The 17,486-nt window shown below is 39.8% G+C and overlaps 1 protein-coding gene across 4 annotated transcripts in view; it reads left to right on the top strand.

Moving 5' to 3' along the window:
* The window catches only part of HECW1 (HECT, C2 and WW domain containing E3 ubiquitin protein ligase 1), a 273,075-nt gene that overhangs the window by 59,873 nt on the left and 195,716 nt on the right, over positions 1-17,486 (top strand). Inside the window, exon 2 of one of the 4 annotated variants that reach the window (XM_064443831.1) lies at positions 9,584-9,641. The exons of the other annotated variants lie outside the window; for them this stretch is intronic. Coding sequence (XP_064299901.1) covers positions 9,615-9,641 — 27 coding nt within the window. The 5' untranslated portion in view covers positions 9,584-9,614. The remainder of the gene's footprint in view (positions 1-9,583; positions 9,642-17,486) is intronic. 4 annotated transcript variants of the gene reach the window in all.

Raw genomic sequence — 17,486 nt, 5'->3', positions numbered from 1 at the left:
AGATACCAGTATAATGATACTAGGGATATTTCTTTAAGACAGCAATCACTGGGCACTGGAAACATGCATTCAAAATTACTTTATTCTTAAGGGGAACTTTTTAATCTGGAGTAGTAGTTTCACCTGACAGTGTTGTTTAGGAGCTGGGAATAATTTCTTCTCTTCCTTAATAGTTACAGAATTCTCCTCTCTGAAAAGATGTGTTTTCTTTTTTCCTGCTTTGCACAAGTGTTTTGGACTGCTCTAAGACGGTGTTCCATGAAGAGACAGAGATGGATACTCTTGAAATCCTCAGCTCAGCTGCGGTCGGTTCAGAGACCTTGGTGAACTCTCAGAGAACATGTAGTCCACAGGGGTCATATGAACTATAAGCTTATAAGAAAATCTTAGCAACTTCCTCATGGCATTGCTGGTGTTTTATATATAGAAGTGATCTTAAGCAGGTCCCGGGAGAGCAGAAGAGGAAATAAATCAGTTCCTCCACCAAAAAAAAAATAAAAATAATTTCTTTACATATTTGCTGACCTTTTCAGGTAAGACTGTCCTTAAATTCTCAGGGGTACAGAAGTGATGAAATGTAGTCAAGAAAATACTGTTGTTTTGGAAAAGATTATACTCAGAAGTTATTTTCACTTAGCCCCTTGTTCTTAATCCAGTATGGGAAATAATAGAATGGAAGGCAGAGATAGAAACGTTATCTTACTTATATCTTTGATATCTGTTTTTCTGAGAGTTTTAGTCACTTAATTTCAATTCTTAAAATGAAAAAAAAATCAACTACTGTGACACATATGGAAGTAAGACCTTGCTTTGGTTTTCTTTTTAAATTAATTTAATCTACTGCCCCTTTTTATAGGGTAAAATTAATGGGGAAGCAAGGTGTAATTAATGGGGCCAATGTTTCACCATAGAAATTATTATAGTAGCAAACTATAATCAACTGCAGCAGTACAGGAATTTCACCCTATTATTTCCTAGGCCTTATTAAAAATAGAAGGACATAATCAATTGCAAGCAACTGTTTTTCATCCAGGTCACGTATTGAAGACTGTGTGAGATACTTCAGGAGAAGATGAAACATTGCTGGTCTGACCCTCTTTGGATGGGAATTACCTAAGTTGTCCATTTTTAAAAACATGCTCCATCTTGCTCTTTATATTTAGAAGATGATACCTGGCAAGTAGTGGAAGGTTAGCGGTCTAGGTAGGACATACTGGGCTGTTGTCCCTGTGGGCAGGTTTCCATGAAGATAAGCTGGTTTTTCTCTGGTGAATGTGTCTGCTCGTCTTGGTATGCCCTTCTCAAGTCTGTTTACTTGAGAAATAGCACTTGTCTTCTTCAGTGGCTTTTTATAAAGCCTAGTGTCATCTTTTATCTGCTGGATTGATTATCCTATTTATCACTTCTACTGAGTATAAAAATATATTTTTCCTTATAGCCAGCTTGAAATGCTGTGAAAGTGGACTGCTGGATAAATAATTAGTGACTACTCTTATCCAGTAATCATTTTATATGTGTAGAAAATTTCAGCTTGTGTAGATGTTTAGCTTGCTTGTAACTTCAGAGATGGCCCTGGTTATCTACTTTTTGGGTTCCCCAGAACATGCTTGTTGAGACGTGGTGCAGGTGCTCCCCGAGGGATTTATGCAGAGTGAGCTGGAGCCAACCAGTCAGCACAAGTAATGCTTTATTTGGGGAATTTTTTTTCCACAAAAGAAAAAACAGATTTTCAGTCTTTTCTTTTTTGTGTCATCCGTTAACATCTTGGTCTGTGAATATTGCTTTGAAGAAGTGAATGGTGCAATTCTAAATACGACTCATTAGGATGCTGTTGTGTTAACCTTTGCCTGCGTGTTTACGGGAAAGCAAATAAAAGTCTAGTGTATCACAGCCTGGCCGAGAGCTTGCAAAAATCTTTTATATAGTGGATCCCCCTCTCAAACATCTCTTTACTGTAACTTCCATGTTTAGTAAACTATCCAAACACAGCATTTAATGCTGTAGTAAATTCATGACTCTGGCATAGATAGTGCCAGTTTGTTGTTTTAAAGAATGGGATTATATCTGTAGTGAAAAGAGGGTGAAAGTGGGGTGCAGGGTAGTTCCACTGAAATAATAAGGATGCTGAGCCTTGTCTGCTGCCTGCAGTAGTGAGGAGAGTTAGTGTCATGGCAGTGCAGCCTTAAGATTTCTGGTGGTAGTTTAGAAACAGGAGAAAAAGGGTCTGCTATTTATCATTTACAGTAGAAGCTTGTTATTGCTGGGCTTGCTGCTTGCCTTCCTCCCCCCACCCACCCCCCACCCCTTCTTTTTTTGCCAATTAAATGTAAGCTGTAGTTTGCAGATACTGATCATTGCACTGAGCAATTGGGGGAAGATGCTACTGGTGCTGCTAATAGATAGTTGGATGTTTCTGTGTCACAATTCATCAGATAAGTTGAGGAGATTGCCAGTTCCAGAGAGGTCCAGCAGCAATTTTTTATACTTGAAGCATGCTGCTTTGCAGACACAGGCTTTAGTGGTTTGCTGCAGTCAGAGGGGAGTAATGGCATTTAGGCAGTGCTAGATGAAGTTTTCTGTCTTGTACCTTTTCCCACTGTAGGTCTAATAGCTTTAACATCCTGCTCAAATACAAAATACCATAATAGTTTACCACATCACTGTCATGTGTGCTGTTTGTTCAGGTCTGCTTTATTCCCCCATCTCTTTCTGCTCTAGCAAAAGGATGCTTCTAGACCAGACCCTGAAATTGCATTTGTGAGTACAGGGTTATAGAGACAGGATAGGGGATGCAAATGCTTTTTCACTCATGCCTTGTTCTTTGGAAGATGGGTCTGGTTTCCTTGTGCTCTCTGTTTACAGCTTGTTCGGTGGTAAACTTCTTTTGGTAAGTGTTAACACATCTGCAGATATTAGTAGTCTACTGATTCTTTAGGACCGCAGTCCAGATCCAACTTCATTTCACAAGTGGCTGATGGACTGTGTTGAACTGTTTTTCCACTTAAGTCGGTGTACTGCCAAATATCTGACTTACAGGTTCTCGTACCCGTTCCTTTCACTAGGAAAATCACGATTGTCAGGGAGAGACTGAAGACTTGAAGCCAGCCCCTTCAACCAGTTGTTAATTATAATATATTGGAGCCAGTGGAGAGATGAGAAATTGCTCCATCTGAAGATGTGGTGGTGTACACAGTTCCACCTCATCAAGCAAAATGTTTTGTACTCAGGCCAGTGCCAAGTCCCAGTGGCAGAGCTCTAGGAGGAGTTTGACAGCTGTTGTTCCTGCAACTGTCCCACAATGTGCAGAAGTCTTTTGTGCCCTGTGGTTGAACTGCCAATGCCTGTCATCAGCATGATGACATAAGAAAAAGAAAAAAAGTGGAAAAAGTAATCAAAAATATCTATGGACCGCTACTCCTGGAAAATGTCATTTTAACCAAAATATTAGGTAGAAGCTGATGTGCGTAATTCCACCACTGAAGAGAAGGAGATAACTAATGTTGATGATGCAGAAACGTCAACCCTAACCAAGGCTATTGGTGCAATATCATCAACTTGCTTTAGCTTTTACTGAGTGCTGTCAGTAGCCATAGTGTTACATATACAGCCAAGGATTTTGGTGAATAGCCTGCCAAAATCCAGAATAGGAAGGAGAGGTTGCTAAGAAGCCTAGTTTCCCAGAGGCTTGTCAAAGCAAGAAGAATTTTGTGCTCTTTCAGAACTTGATTCCTCCACTGAGAATAAGAAATGATGCTGGAAATAAATTGATTGGTTGAGATGGGCTCTGCAGGAGAACAGGCTTTCTGAAGCTCTCCAGCTCATCATTGTCCAGTGTTTCATTGCCTGGGGCCCCAGTTATTGCAGTATCCTTTGTAGGAATGGACGTGCCTCACTTTGTATCTATCCACAGTACTGTTGGAAACATCTTCTACCTACAGAGCACATTCCTCTGACTGTATTTTCTCTCTCCTTGCCCCCCCGCCCCTTGTTGGCTCCTGCTTCTGCAGATTATATCAAACATCAGCTGTTCTTCTTCAGAGGAATGAATGGCCTGTGGACACCCTTCCTACCACCTTTCCTTCCACATCAAGAGTTCAGCACCACTGTTGGTCAGTCTTTGTTGCCAACATCCCCCTTTTCAGTTAATCTTCACAGGCTCTTTCTTGCCATCCTTCCTGCTTGTCAGGCAAAGGAAATACTATATCATCCTGTTTCTATTCCATCTTTTTAAAAGTCCTCCTTTCTGCAGTGCCTATAGAAAATCTGATGAACAGTTGGGGTCTGTTTGTCTCGAGACCACAGCTTACTACAGTAGTGAATACTGTCTCATTTTCTCTTCAGTCTCTGTTCATCTCAAGGCCTTAGTGGGCATGTGTTTGAGATGTCACCTTGTTGTGGGTTGAAATCATGGATATGTTCTGTGCTCATATGTCGCCTTGCTTCGCGGAGTGTTTTGGTTCAGGGTCCCGGTTCTGAACTTCACCTTAATGTATCAGCATGTAATCACAGAATGGTTTGGATTGGAAGGGACCTTTAAATATCATCTAGTCCAACCCCCAGACAATACTACAAATGCTGTTGTATTACAAACTATCATGTCAGCTATTTGTTATTAATATTACTACCTGATGCCTTCCAAGATTGGGCTGCAAATTGAGAACAACGCGGTAGATTTGCAGATTAGCAAATGGAAGATCTGACCTGAAATGGCGTGAAGATGTTGCTTTCTTTTTAATTTGCCTTTGGTGTAAAACAAGCAGAGGTTTCATTATATTAATATGTAGAGATTTTATGCCTTTACATGAAATAGCTGGAGTGCTTTCCACAGCAGATACAACTCTGATTTTGAGCCAGATTTCAAGGCAACTGAGGTTTGTCTCTATGCAACTAAAATCCTCAAATAACATATTAATACTTTTTCTTAATGACATTACATTATTTTTGCCTACTGAAGGGAAAAGAAGATGCCTAATTTGTATACTGGTTTGCGAGATATTTAGCTAATTTACCCGTGAGAATTCGTTAAGGTTTGTCTTGCAGTCACAAAATGGAACATTTTTTCCAAGGGATATTTCCTGCTGTGGCTAGGTATGTTAAAATAGTCACTTTAGCTAGCAGGTGTAACTAGCAAAATTGAAAAATACAGGAGTTTCTTTTACGTGTTTTCACTTGTTGATGTGGAAGGAAGAAACACTTCCAGAATAAATAACCATTACTACCTTTCTTTCTCTGATATTTATAAAAAATGAAAAACCTTTCAAATATCAGTCTGAGGAGGTTAAAAAAAGTCATTCTGATCTCTTCAGTGTCATTTTGATCCCTTCAATCCAAAGGCAATATTTAAACCATGCAGCAGGCAACTGTTAATTAACAATATATTGGGGCTGATGCTTGCAGGGGAGAAGGGAGAAGGAAGTGATGGAGAAACAGAAAAGCGTATCTGTTTTTCTGTTATTGTTAGCAAATTGTTTATTGTTGACAGAAAAGCATATCTCTTCTGTTAGCATGCCTGGGTGCAGTAGTCCATCCTAGTCTAAAGCAGTGGCTCAATATTTGGGCAGTTGCCCATTCTCTGTGCTACAAGATCAACCCCTGCGCAAGTGGCATTAAGCCTTCACGGAGCTGAGCGCAAGTGTTCACTGGCAGCTCTAGAAACAAACTGTTGACCACAGAGTGAAATAATTTTTCAGCCTTGCATGTATTTTCTTGCAGCAGCTGTAGTGTTATTAACCTGTACTGCACATCATGGCTGGAGATGTTGAGCTAATTGTTATACAAACTACCCCAAGGCACTGAACAGTTCACAGGCTAAAAGCAAGCAATATAAAAAAGCATGGGCAGCAGCAGGGGGCAAGGATACCATAGAAACATAATCATGTACAAGTAGGTGTGTGCACATGTAGGTAATGCACACGTAGGTAGACATGTGAAATGGGTATTGATTTAAGCTGTTTGCATGCCAGCTTTACTATGATCAGGGTTTTATTTTTTATTACCTAAACACTTACTGCAAAAAGTGTTTTTTGAATAGGGATTTGAACCAAGATGGCAGATACCAGCAGGATGTGTGTCTTAAGATTGCTTCAGGCAGGACATGGCATGCATAAAGATTGTGTTAATATACTTGTATGATAAGCAGAAAAATCCAGAAGGTACTCAGACACTACTTAAGAGGCCAGATGGGGGGCAGAGGGGTCAAGCATAACCTGCAGACTCTAGCAGTGGCTTCTGTACAGAGAGGGACAAATGAGAAGGCAACGAAAAGTGAAGGAGGAGAAGGGGGGATGGAATAATAGCAAAAATGAAGGAGATGATAAGAAACCTGAAGGGAGAGGTGTTGAGGCACAGCTGGGCTTGTCAGAGTCGGAAAGCAAACAAGAAATCTTAATATTAGATGATGGGTGATGAAAGAGAAAGTTTTAGAAGAGGTGAGAAAGATAAAAACAGAAATCAGGAGAGTCAACATCAGTTGAATCAACTTGAATTCCCCCATGTTTTCAGAAGGAAAATCAGGTTAGGAAAACTCCACTGCCAAGGGGACTCCTCCTTACTTTTCATTTTCCTCCTGAATCATGCTAGTCTTCTACAGAGAGTTCAGAAGAAACTACTCATCTTTTGTGGATGCAAGGCTAATTTTGTTGACAACTTCTGTTGTTCTCAGCCAGAAAATGAATGGGTACTCAGGCTGTGAGTAGTCTTGATACAAACAGCGCAGCTCCTGGATTCGTTAGTCTTCCTCTCATTTCAGTGTATTACAGTCTCAAAACATGATACAACTGATTTTCCTGGCCCTTGAGGTGATGTGTTTGTGTACGCATTTACTGAAAACAAGTGCTTTTTAGATTTTTATTGCAGTAGCAACTGGCAGACCTGGTCATGGACTGAGAAGAGGAGGGCAAATGCTGTATGAGTGCCACATGAAAACCGAACAAAAGTGCCAGGAAACGTGTAATCTAAATGTAAAGATAGGAATTCCTAGGTGAGCAGAGACAGACAACAAAGAAATCCAGAAAACATTGTTCATCAAAGCAATGATAGTCTATCTGATCATAGGCTCTCCAATTCACCTGAAGTGCACTTCAGCTGTAATTGCATTTCTGAAGCACTTCATTTAACATAAATGTACCTCTGAGTAAATCTATTCATAGGAAAAGCACTACCTTACATATCTATAGCTGTTAAAGTTTGAACACATACAGGCATCTGTGCCACTTGTTCCGGACCAGGGGTGTAAATACACTTCAGGTGGCCAGAGCCCCATCCCCAGCACAGCACTGGAGCTCCCTGGCCCCATGGGGCATTCGTGACCGGACAAGGTGATGGCAGCTGGGGCTTCTGTCAGGCTTGCTATAAACCCTAAGCAGCATTGTTCTTTCTGGATTAAATGTGTGAAGGCATCACAATACATCCTACCTCCATGCAAAAAACTCTTTCTATGAGTCAGTTTAGGTTTTGCATGGTCTGTGAGCCAGGCGGTTTACATATATCAATTTACACCTGCTTCCCATTCACAAAGTGACTTGAGGTCTGTGATGCTGAGACGCTTGGATGAACAGGGAGAGGGGAAATGTGTTTATTACAACACCTCAGGGCTGCGTTGTCTGCTGTAGCCAAGCTCAGTGCAGCAGAAGGCAGTGGAGTGCATGTCCAGGAGCTCTTCCTCGCTCCAGAGCTTTGCTTTGGTCATGCAGTGTCCCTGGTCTACGTAACCTGGTGGTACGGTCTGGGTAGGAGCGGGGCTGTGTGTTTTTTCGAATTTCCTATGGAGAATAAAATGTTTCCCTGTATTGAAAAGTGTAATTTTGGGTTGTGGACATCCTGGCAGAGATCAGGAAAGTACCGCACATACCTTGCACTAGGTTGCCATACTGTTGCTTTTGGTACTGAAGCATGAGCAGCCTCAGGTGACATTCTGTGGTTTTGTCTCTTGTCAGGAAAACAAAACTCCTGGACTATGTCAAGGAAAATGCTACCATATTAATTCTTGCTGTGGGGTGAAGCTAGTAGGTCTAAAACAGGCTTCTGTGTGGCTGAAGAAGATACGTGGTGACTGTGGTTGTGAGAAGCGGTTTTACAGTCCTGGTTATTTGGAAGCATTTTTTTGTGCTCCTAATGGACAGCTGGAAAAAGCGCGCGTGTGTGGATTAACTTCTCTGAGATTTGTCTCCAAAGATTAGGTGGCTCTTTGCCCAATTTTGGGATCACTCTGTTTTATTTCTGATGTAAATACGCTTTTTAAATAAAAGCAAAGGGCCACCAGATTGTAGACAGTTAGTAGATTTGGGACTAAAATGGCTTATGTCCATGTGATTTAGTGCCTTTTGAAACATGGAGATGACAAAGCAATGTGTACTTTTATTTTGTTTAATTTCATGGCTATTATGTGTTTTGAATGTCTTTTAATCTCAGGGGAGTATGATCAAATGGCATTGTTTATTTTGTAAATCTTTTTTTAGCTGAAGACTTCCAAACAGTAGAACTTCTTCCGAAATCTGCCGTCTTGCCCTTCACGTTTGATTCCTGTATTAATTTTGTGCTTTTGTTGAATTGACAATTTTGTAGTGGTTTCAGTCATGTCATAAGACTTTTTTTCTGCCTTCTCAGCTGTCGCAGAGAACACAGCAGAAACTGGTGGTGGGGAGGAATGTTAGGGTGGGATGGCAGTCTCCAGAGGCATGTGACGTGAGGAGAAGGGGGTAATTGGACTGTTCTGTTGCTGAGGTTCTTTCTCTGCTAGCACGGAGAAGCTGTGAAGTGTTGGCATGCCCTGGTCACAAAAGAGGGAGAATAAGCTGAAATACAGATGTAAATGTTGCTGTTGTGGCTGAATTGTGGATGGAAACTTTCTTACTTTAAAGTTTTGTTATTGCATGTTTGGAGAGCCTTCTGTCCTTGCTCATTAGTTCTCCCATATTCAGATTGAAGTTTCTCTTTGTTTCATTGCTTCTGTCTGTGTAATTTTGTAATGCGTGGGTTTTTGACATACTGTTTGAGGTTGATTAGGTTTGCTCACTGTATTTTGTGGTTTGATCGTGGACTATTAGAATTATGTTGGATACCCAGTCAGCTCTCAAGTATGATACTTTGCAATTAAATTCCTTTTATTTCTGGTCTTCACAAGTATCCAACGGTATCAGTAAATTGGTGGGAAGTGGAAATGTTGATTGGCTGCTACCCATCTAAGCTCACTCAATGTGAGGATTTTACAGTGAAGCTGAAGCTCCAATGATGGTGTCTCTTGTTGTATCCAGGCCTCTTGTTCTCTTTCCATTTTAAGTTAAATGAATATGATGCTTAATCTTATACAGTCTGAAAAGTCTATTGTAGTTAACACCATTCTTATTTTTTTTTAAGCACATGTATTTCAGCATTGAAGTATGTGACAAAGTCCAGGTCTACTGGAGCATAATGTAGTACACTGCTAACGTGGGTAAGATAGATACTCGGTGCCGAACAGTGAAGCAAGTCAATTAAACGTTGGCAAAGACAAACAGAGTTTTGTGGAAAAAAACAATGTTTTAATATGTCACTTATGTTGGTTATGGGATACATGCTGAGTTAACCTCATTGAACTTTTCCCCAGGAATTGATGCGCTTACAATTGGCGGGTCATTATGCTGCTCCACCTGTGTAGTGTTAAGGTCAGTGTGTTTTTCTGATTATAAAAACCATCCATACCATTCCATTATAAACTCACTGCCATTCATATAATGGAATGTGCCAAAGCTCAGAGCTCGTTGCAGCTGCCCCCGGTCCATGTTTAAGATCAAACAAAGCGGGTTCAGGTAATTTGAGCACCTTTTCAACAACACGTCCAATCAAGCTTCATTTGAAGTGATCTTCTGTTGTTTTCTGTCTTGTTTTCTTTTTTTGTAACCTGCTAAGTACCCATCTGATGTTAGTGTTGGTTTTGTTTTGTGTGGCCTGCCCAAGAATTCTTATTGAATCAAGACATGGTAATTATAAGATCATAGCAAGGAGGTCTGGGAGCAGCAGGCAACTGTAACCTGGCAGTTGCACGCATCCATGTGTAGGCAAAGCACAGAATGCATCAACCACTCACGTTCACAAGGCATTTTCTGAAACCTGCAGCTTCTAACTGTGAATTAATTTTGAGTCATCACGACACACAAATCAGCCATCACGGTAGACACTAATGCGTGAGGTGCAGGAGTGTATGACTGGCACTAACCACTTACGAGGGGGAACCTGTGAGATGATGTGCATGCATAACACACTGCTGCTGTATGCATCTTCCTGCACAGCTTAGTCTTCTGAATTGTCATGCCTTATCAAAGAGAGACAGAATGCACATTAAAGCTTATCTAGTGTTATTTCTGTCACTGAAATGTTGCTATGGTTGGAGCTTTTGTTCGTGTGTTTGCTTTTACATTTTTCTTTGTTACTAATCATCTAATTAATTCAGTGAGGAGTAAGAATTCAGTGAACAGCGATGTATGCAATAGGTCATGTTCTTCCAGAATCGTGAGGATGTATCCTTTCTGTGTTAAGTTTTGCTCTTTGCAGTAGCCAGTGAGAGCCTCAGGCCCTGGCAGTGTTGCTGGAAGGTATTTTGAGCCTCTGTGCAAATTAAGCAGTGCTGTAATTGCTGAGGAAATACATGCAGCCTCTTGATGATGACAACTGAGAATTTGTGTGACCGTGTCCAAGACCACTCCTGCTTTTACCTCTCCATAGCTGCAAACTCAGTGGTATTCTATACTAAATGTGTGAAACTTTCCCAGATGTATGTGCTGTATACAGTGCATACAGTCTCTCAAAATGTGGTAAGAGTCATGGGAAGACTCTTTGGTGAAAAGTAATCCTTGAATGATCTAGCTTATGGAAACTGTTCACTACCTGATGTTTCACATGACAATCATTTGAATTTTGCAGCTATTGCATCAGGTAAGTACATCTTCCGAGGTATTTGGCAGTTTCGTTTATTACTCTGGAAAAAACCCTGTATTTCAATTAGGCCACAGTCCAAAAACTAAATGAAATATTGCCTCAAAAAGATGATGCAAGTCACTGTAGGATTGCATGTTTTTTTCAAGTGAAGAGTCTCTAAAGGAAGGGCAAGTTTAATAGCAGAAGAGATATCAAAAGGATTGAGAAGTGGGTTTAAGTAAAGCAGAGTGCATAATACATTTTTCAGCAATTTCAGGTTCATCTGTGGTGACGAATCTTCCGAAGTTTTAAACAAGTGCATCTCTCACTGCTACCCAAGTGATTTAACAAATTTGGGCCCTTATGTACAACACACCATGTATTAAATACCTCCCACCAACAATCCTACCAGAAATAAGTAGCTGACATGACGGCAGGAAGAAAGTAAATTAACTCTGTTGCAGCATGTTCAACTGGCTGTGATGCTTTGTGTTCTCAGGCGAGTCTTCTGTTTCAGATGAGTTTAGTCCTCAGTCTACATGGACAGCTGTATTCAGATGTACCAAAGTGATGCAAATCATAAGTACTTGTCACAAAGTGCTGTCCATTAGATATATCATCTACTTTTTATTGACAGTATTAATTTACTGAAAATGCAGCTTTGGCTCTATTTCTCCCACTCTCTATGTATGGAGATAAAAAACCAAAACACTTTTTAAATTGAAGAAAGTCATTACTCAGTCCCCTGCCCCACCTCCCCTCTCCTCATCTCATATGGAAAACATGTTAAACTAAGTTTGTAGCAATACTTTCAGCTGTTACTGGACACTTGTTTTTTCCTTTATTGTCATTATTAGAAAAAAGAAATGTTACCCCTCAGTCTCAGCATGGACTACTGCAGGAAAAACAAACCAGATGCATGATTTAGTCTATGGCAATGGACTGTATGTGTCTACAAGGGCATTTACTTGGCCTTGCAGATAAGTCTTTTGAGTTGTGTGTAGGTGTTTGAGATAAGTGCCGGTATTTGTTAGCAGTATGAAGACTTGCTGGACACAGGGAGTGCAGGACTTTTCCAAGTCCTTGAGTAGGCCTGAGCACTATTCACAGCCCTGTGTTTAAGTACCTTATTTAGTTTCTTAAATTAGTTTCCCTACATATGCCCTGTATAAACAGAGTAAAGTCATGCTCCTAGTGGTAATTCAGAGCACCCTTTTCTTTTCCATAACTCCATAACCAATACAGAGAGGTTAACCTCATTCTCATGCTGAAATCTCAATGCAGGCTATAAAAGACTGGAATGAAAAGGCAGAAATGCAGCCAAAAAAAAAAAAGTTATTGCACAATCAAAATAAGGTCTCATTTAGAAGGGAGCTAGTGCTCTAGTATGTGGTTCAGGTGGTTCCTGCAAGTAATTTCTGGCTTTCAAAAGTTCTTCTCTAGATGAGGCAAAGAACAGCATGTTAACCTTTCACTTTGGATTTAGTACTTCATTAGGGAAGAGGGCTTACATTGATCCATCACTTACAAAAATCATCTCCTGTGCAAGCGTTACATTATATTTGATCTTTCTGTGGCCACTATAGCACATGTGCTTTTAGTATGCTATGTGTTTACATTAAGACACACAGCAATGTTCTATTAAAAGAAAAGCCTTTAATTAGGGTTTAGCACATGTGGAGTTCATCATTTTAACCACACAAGTTACTTAGGTAAAAAAGATTTATTGGTGTTCCTATGTCAAACATGGTTAGTGCGTAGTTGTTACCTGGGGTTTATTTAGGACTCAGCATCTCAGCATACAGAAACCATTCAAACACTCTTTTGCAGTGTAGCTCTTGAGCAAAAATAACTAACAGAAAATCAGTTACAGGAATTATTTTTTTAATAAAACAGCCTATCTAGAACCTGTACTGAAAGTTATTTCCCAGCCAAAAACCTTCCCACGTATCCAAAATAAAGCATTTTGCAACCCTTTTGTTTTATACCGTACCTTATGCATTTGCATTGCCTTTCTTTTTGCTAATGATAACTAAAAAGATGTAAAGAGTGTGGTTTTTTTGCAACTCTTCTCATATGTTTGTCTGATAGGCAGAAAAGCCAACAGACCCAGCAAAATTCATTTAGGTGCAAAAGCGATGGCAGCTAGCCAACCTGCAAGCATGAAAGAAACCCCTCCACTTGTCCCATAGACCTTCAGTGTAGGTGCTAGTGGTCCCGGGAAAGGCAGCAGATGGGAGGCAGTGGTAGGAGGAGAGGTGGAGCTGCAAGCCAGAGTCCTTGCTCTCCTAATGTCTTCTTAATTAAAGTAATATAAATATTGGCTGGGATGATAGTTATTTCTTAATAGAGAAATTATGAAATTATTAATTTCTGGCACAATTCCCTCTTCCAGTTTACATCGGTCCTTATTTTCAGCACCAGTTTAATTGAAGGAACAATTCTCTGTATTTGCTTATTACCTGCCAGCTTTGTAAGGGAATAACTATACATTTGGGAGAGCACGAAGGGGTTTGAGTGCTGCAGCAGAAACAAAGACATGCATTAAACAGCAGAGCTGAATAACGCTACCATTCACGTTATTAGGAAAGGAGCACTTTCAAGGAAATTTGGTGATAAGTTTGCCATTCTTCCCATTATATCATGGAAGTGGAAGGCAGTGAAGATGATGCTTTCCCTCTAACTTTGGGTATTTAGGAATTTAAAAGAACCCCAAATGACCCAGTGGGACAGGATCTGCTTCGAAGTCTGCTGAAGTCAATAGGAGTCTTTCCATTGCATCCAGGGCATGCACAATCAGGCCTAGACTGAATTCACTTCAGAGGAACAGAAAAGCTTTACTTGGATCCGTAACCATGTGTGTAAGGCACTGTCCGTACTGGAGGACAGTACGTTAATGACATTGGAAACAATGTCTGCACTGTGTGCCTCTGGAGTGCTGGTGCTGCTTTAAAATTTCTCACTGTTCTGGTGCTGTCAGCTTAAGAACTCATGGGCCTTCAAAAATTCTGAGCTAAAAGGCTTTTTTTTTTTTTTTTTTGGTAAAACAAAAACATGCTTTCAGGATTTCCATACTGGGCACCTACATTGCTTCCATAGTATTTTGCGGCTTTGCCCTTGCGTGACATGCGGAAATACTTTGGTTTTGGCATGCACCAATATTTTGATTTTACTGGGAAATTTAAGTCTGTTCTCAAAATGTGGCCCATCTCTTTAAAGCCAACAGAGACACTGGGTATAAAAATCCATTATTTTGTGAAATGCTATATGATAAAATACTAATTAAAATCAATGAATGTTTAATTTTATTAATATTAAGCCATTTACAGAGCTAGTTGCATGATGAAAAAACTATTCTACAATACACTGGGAAAGCTCTGTCAAATACGTTATGTGAATATATACTTTAATTGCACTGGGAATTTAAAAACGAAAAATATAAATGAGATTTTTTTGTGTGTGCTTTGCAATTTATATTAGTCCATTCTTCATGACACTAAGTTTTCATGTCTATGAATTTCTTTGCTTCTTGAAGATAAATTATACACTTGATACCTACTTTCACATGGGAGAAAAAATTCACACCAGATTTACTTAGTAAGGGAAATCTGTACAAAGTCCATACAGAAAATATAAAAATATTTTGTTTCATTTGTAACTAAAATTTTCCACCAGGACGAGAACATACTGGACTCTGTATGACAAAATACTAATTAGGAAGAATGGTGCCAGAAAGGCAACAGTGTTGTGTTATATATTAGATCAGGTCCTGCTCCCACTGAAGTCGCTTTGATTAGATTTGTGTTACATTTTTCTAATGGCTTCTGAAATACCACAGCATCTATTTCTGCAGACCTCTACATGTGAGGAAATTCCCTTGTGCGAGTAATCAATTAAATTGGTGAGGCTGTCTGTAATTTTTTAATAGCCTATCTTCCTGGGCTGATCAGACTTTTCCAACTACACTTTCTATCTGTCACTCTTCTACCTAATTACTTTTGAAGCTGTTGGCTAATTTCAAGGGAAACAGAGAGGAGTAGTTGTCTTTGAGATAATTAAGTTTCTACAGGTCTCAGGGGCTGCAGAGAGCAGGGAGACCCAAGTAGGGGCTGGGGGAAAGTCTCTGTGCACAGGTAGAGCCCATCTATCACCTGCTCCAGCAGCTGGGACAGTTGCTGGGATTTGTCTGTACCTTTGCTTTGGGTGGTGCTCTTCTTTTTTTTTTCTTTTTTTTTTTTTTCATAGGAATGGACAGGAAAAAGCTGGGCTTTAGTAGGGGTTTGGTGGTGATGAAGGACAGAGCTCTGCAGAAAAACAGCTTAATTAATTCCACTGCTAACAGGGCTGTTTGTTTTTGTTTCCAGGAATGCTTTCTGAATCAGACCTGAATGTATTTAATACAAAGATTTGGCTTCTGGTTAAAGGTTAGAAAAATACAGCAATCAAGTTAATTTATCACTCATATTGAGAGAAAAAGTACCAGAAACATTAGGATGTGGCCATTAAGCTAATGCGTTACAAGTGATAAATTGGTCAAATTAGTGTCTTTTCTGTTTTCAGGTCTTGCACTCAAACAAATTCTTACAGTGCTTGAGAACCCCTTATGGAAGTACCTGTTAAAAAGTCAAGCTTTAACCTCAGTGACATTCCAGTTTTACTGCCTAAGGTTAAGTTGAATAGCATTTTATCCAGCAAGTAATACCATCAGTTCAAAAGTAGCATCCATGGACCAAAGCGTGCTTCATTGACGTGTGCAGGAATCGGGCAGCAGGTAGTTTTCATTGTCCTTAGGAGAACAGAACCAAGCCCCACGCCAAGACAGCCAAGCAGGGTATGACAGTTCACGTGGCCACAGCCTTGCTGCGTGATGATGTGCGTGTCTCGGTCTTTCTTCCAGAACTCAGGTTTAATGCCTGCAGAACTGAATAGTTTTCAAACTTGCTTACTTGTGCAGCCTTCTATAAATACTAATTAATTAAGCCATAGATTTTCCTTGCAGTGCCCTAGAACCTAATCCTTGATGATTTAGGACACTTCCTTGATAGAGGCGATGTTACCAGAAAAATAGGTTAAAAAATTCTCCTTTGGGCCTTACTTTAAGTGCAGTGTTTAAAAACTGTAATTACTTCTCTTCTGTGAGGATTCAATGGCAGCAAAAAAGCATTGGGTTAAGTCTTACTAACAGTCCTTATTAAAATTAAATTAAACTATGGCTTGAACCTTCATTCAGAACCATTCTTGTGCTTTTGTCTGTGAGTGAGTGAAATAGCTTTTTTTGGTCACTGTTACAGATGTTCTTCCTTTTTGAAAACCCTCATGAGACCTTTTGAACACAGGACCATGAGCCCTTTTGAACTGGAGTAAAAAAGAAAAAAAGTAAATTGGAACCTCACGCAGTAATGTGAGCAGATGCACATGCCTGTACATATGATTATGTGATACAACATTGTAATACCTAACTGTCGTGTTAGAAGTGTACTAGCAGCAAAGTACGTGTGGGTGAAGTTCAGAAGTCATACTGTCACAATGGCACTTGCTCATCTCTATGTGCAGGTCCAGTTTCTCTTGGTGATGGTAGTCAGTGGGGCTTGTCCCTCTTCTGTGTTTACATTTGGTTGGAAGAACCTGCACCAGTTTGCTGCTCCTTGATCTAGTTCTCCTCCAGTTGTTCTGGGTGGTTTCTGCTTTGAAAATCTGTTTTATGCCCATACTTGTTTTCTGGGGGGAACTACCAGGCTACCTTTCAGTTAACCTTGGCTAGCCATTCCCCAGAAATTCCCTCTGACATGTAGCTCAGAAATGTCTTACAGGGATCCAGAGGAAAACAGAGTCCCTCAACACAGCACCTCTTCTCTCATGTAGGATTTTTTTTGGTGCCCTAGATAAAGCCACCACATGTTCTCTTTATAAAATCGGAATCTATTTCCTCAACCAGAGGCTGTAATACCAGAATTACTCATTTCCTCTTGGGATAGTTTTCCCGGTTTCTTTGCTTTCTCATGAATACAATTATAGTAGCAATTTATTGTAATTTATACAATCGAAACATAAACAACTTTTAAGAAAGATGAAACAGTAAGCAGCAATCTTGTTTGGAGATATGTATCTGAGGCTAGTGTTACCTGCCCAAGAATAGGGAAATCTCACCCTTTAGACCTATGCCTTGTGAGTTCTATCAGTAGTATTACGTTTTTAATGGCGTCAGGATGATTTTAAAGAATAAAATATTGGATCTGAGGCATTAACAAGCATAGATCAGCTTTCCTTTACTGTTTTTTGGTGTAAAATAAGAAGTCTTGATCCTTAAAACCTTTGTTATAGTAGATTTTTCTTAAAAAAACCCAACAAACCCAACACATAATGAGCTTTATATATTTATATCTTTAAAAATGTAATTACAAAATTACAGGGATGTTGTCATAACATCCCCAAGAGTGTACAGACATAAGAAGTCAGTCTGTTGAGAACAAGTATGCTTAAATGTGGCAGGTGAACTCCTAATACTGGAGGGAGGTTTTCATTCTGCCCTCCAGTGACATCAGACAAAAAACATGCAGTAATGATGAATATGCTTCAGTGTCATCTGTTCCAGTTTA

This window comes from Phalacrocorax carbo, chromosome 2, assembly GCF_963921805.1.
Source record: "Phalacrocorax carbo chromosome 2, bPhaCar2.1, whole genome shotgun sequence".
Classification (NCBI taxonomy): domain Eukaryota; kingdom Metazoa; phylum Chordata; class Aves; order Suliformes; family Phalacrocoracidae; genus Phalacrocorax; species Phalacrocorax carbo.
The sequence above is the reverse complement of the archived record's forward strand: the minus strand, read 5'-3'. Positions and strand labels throughout refer to the sequence as shown.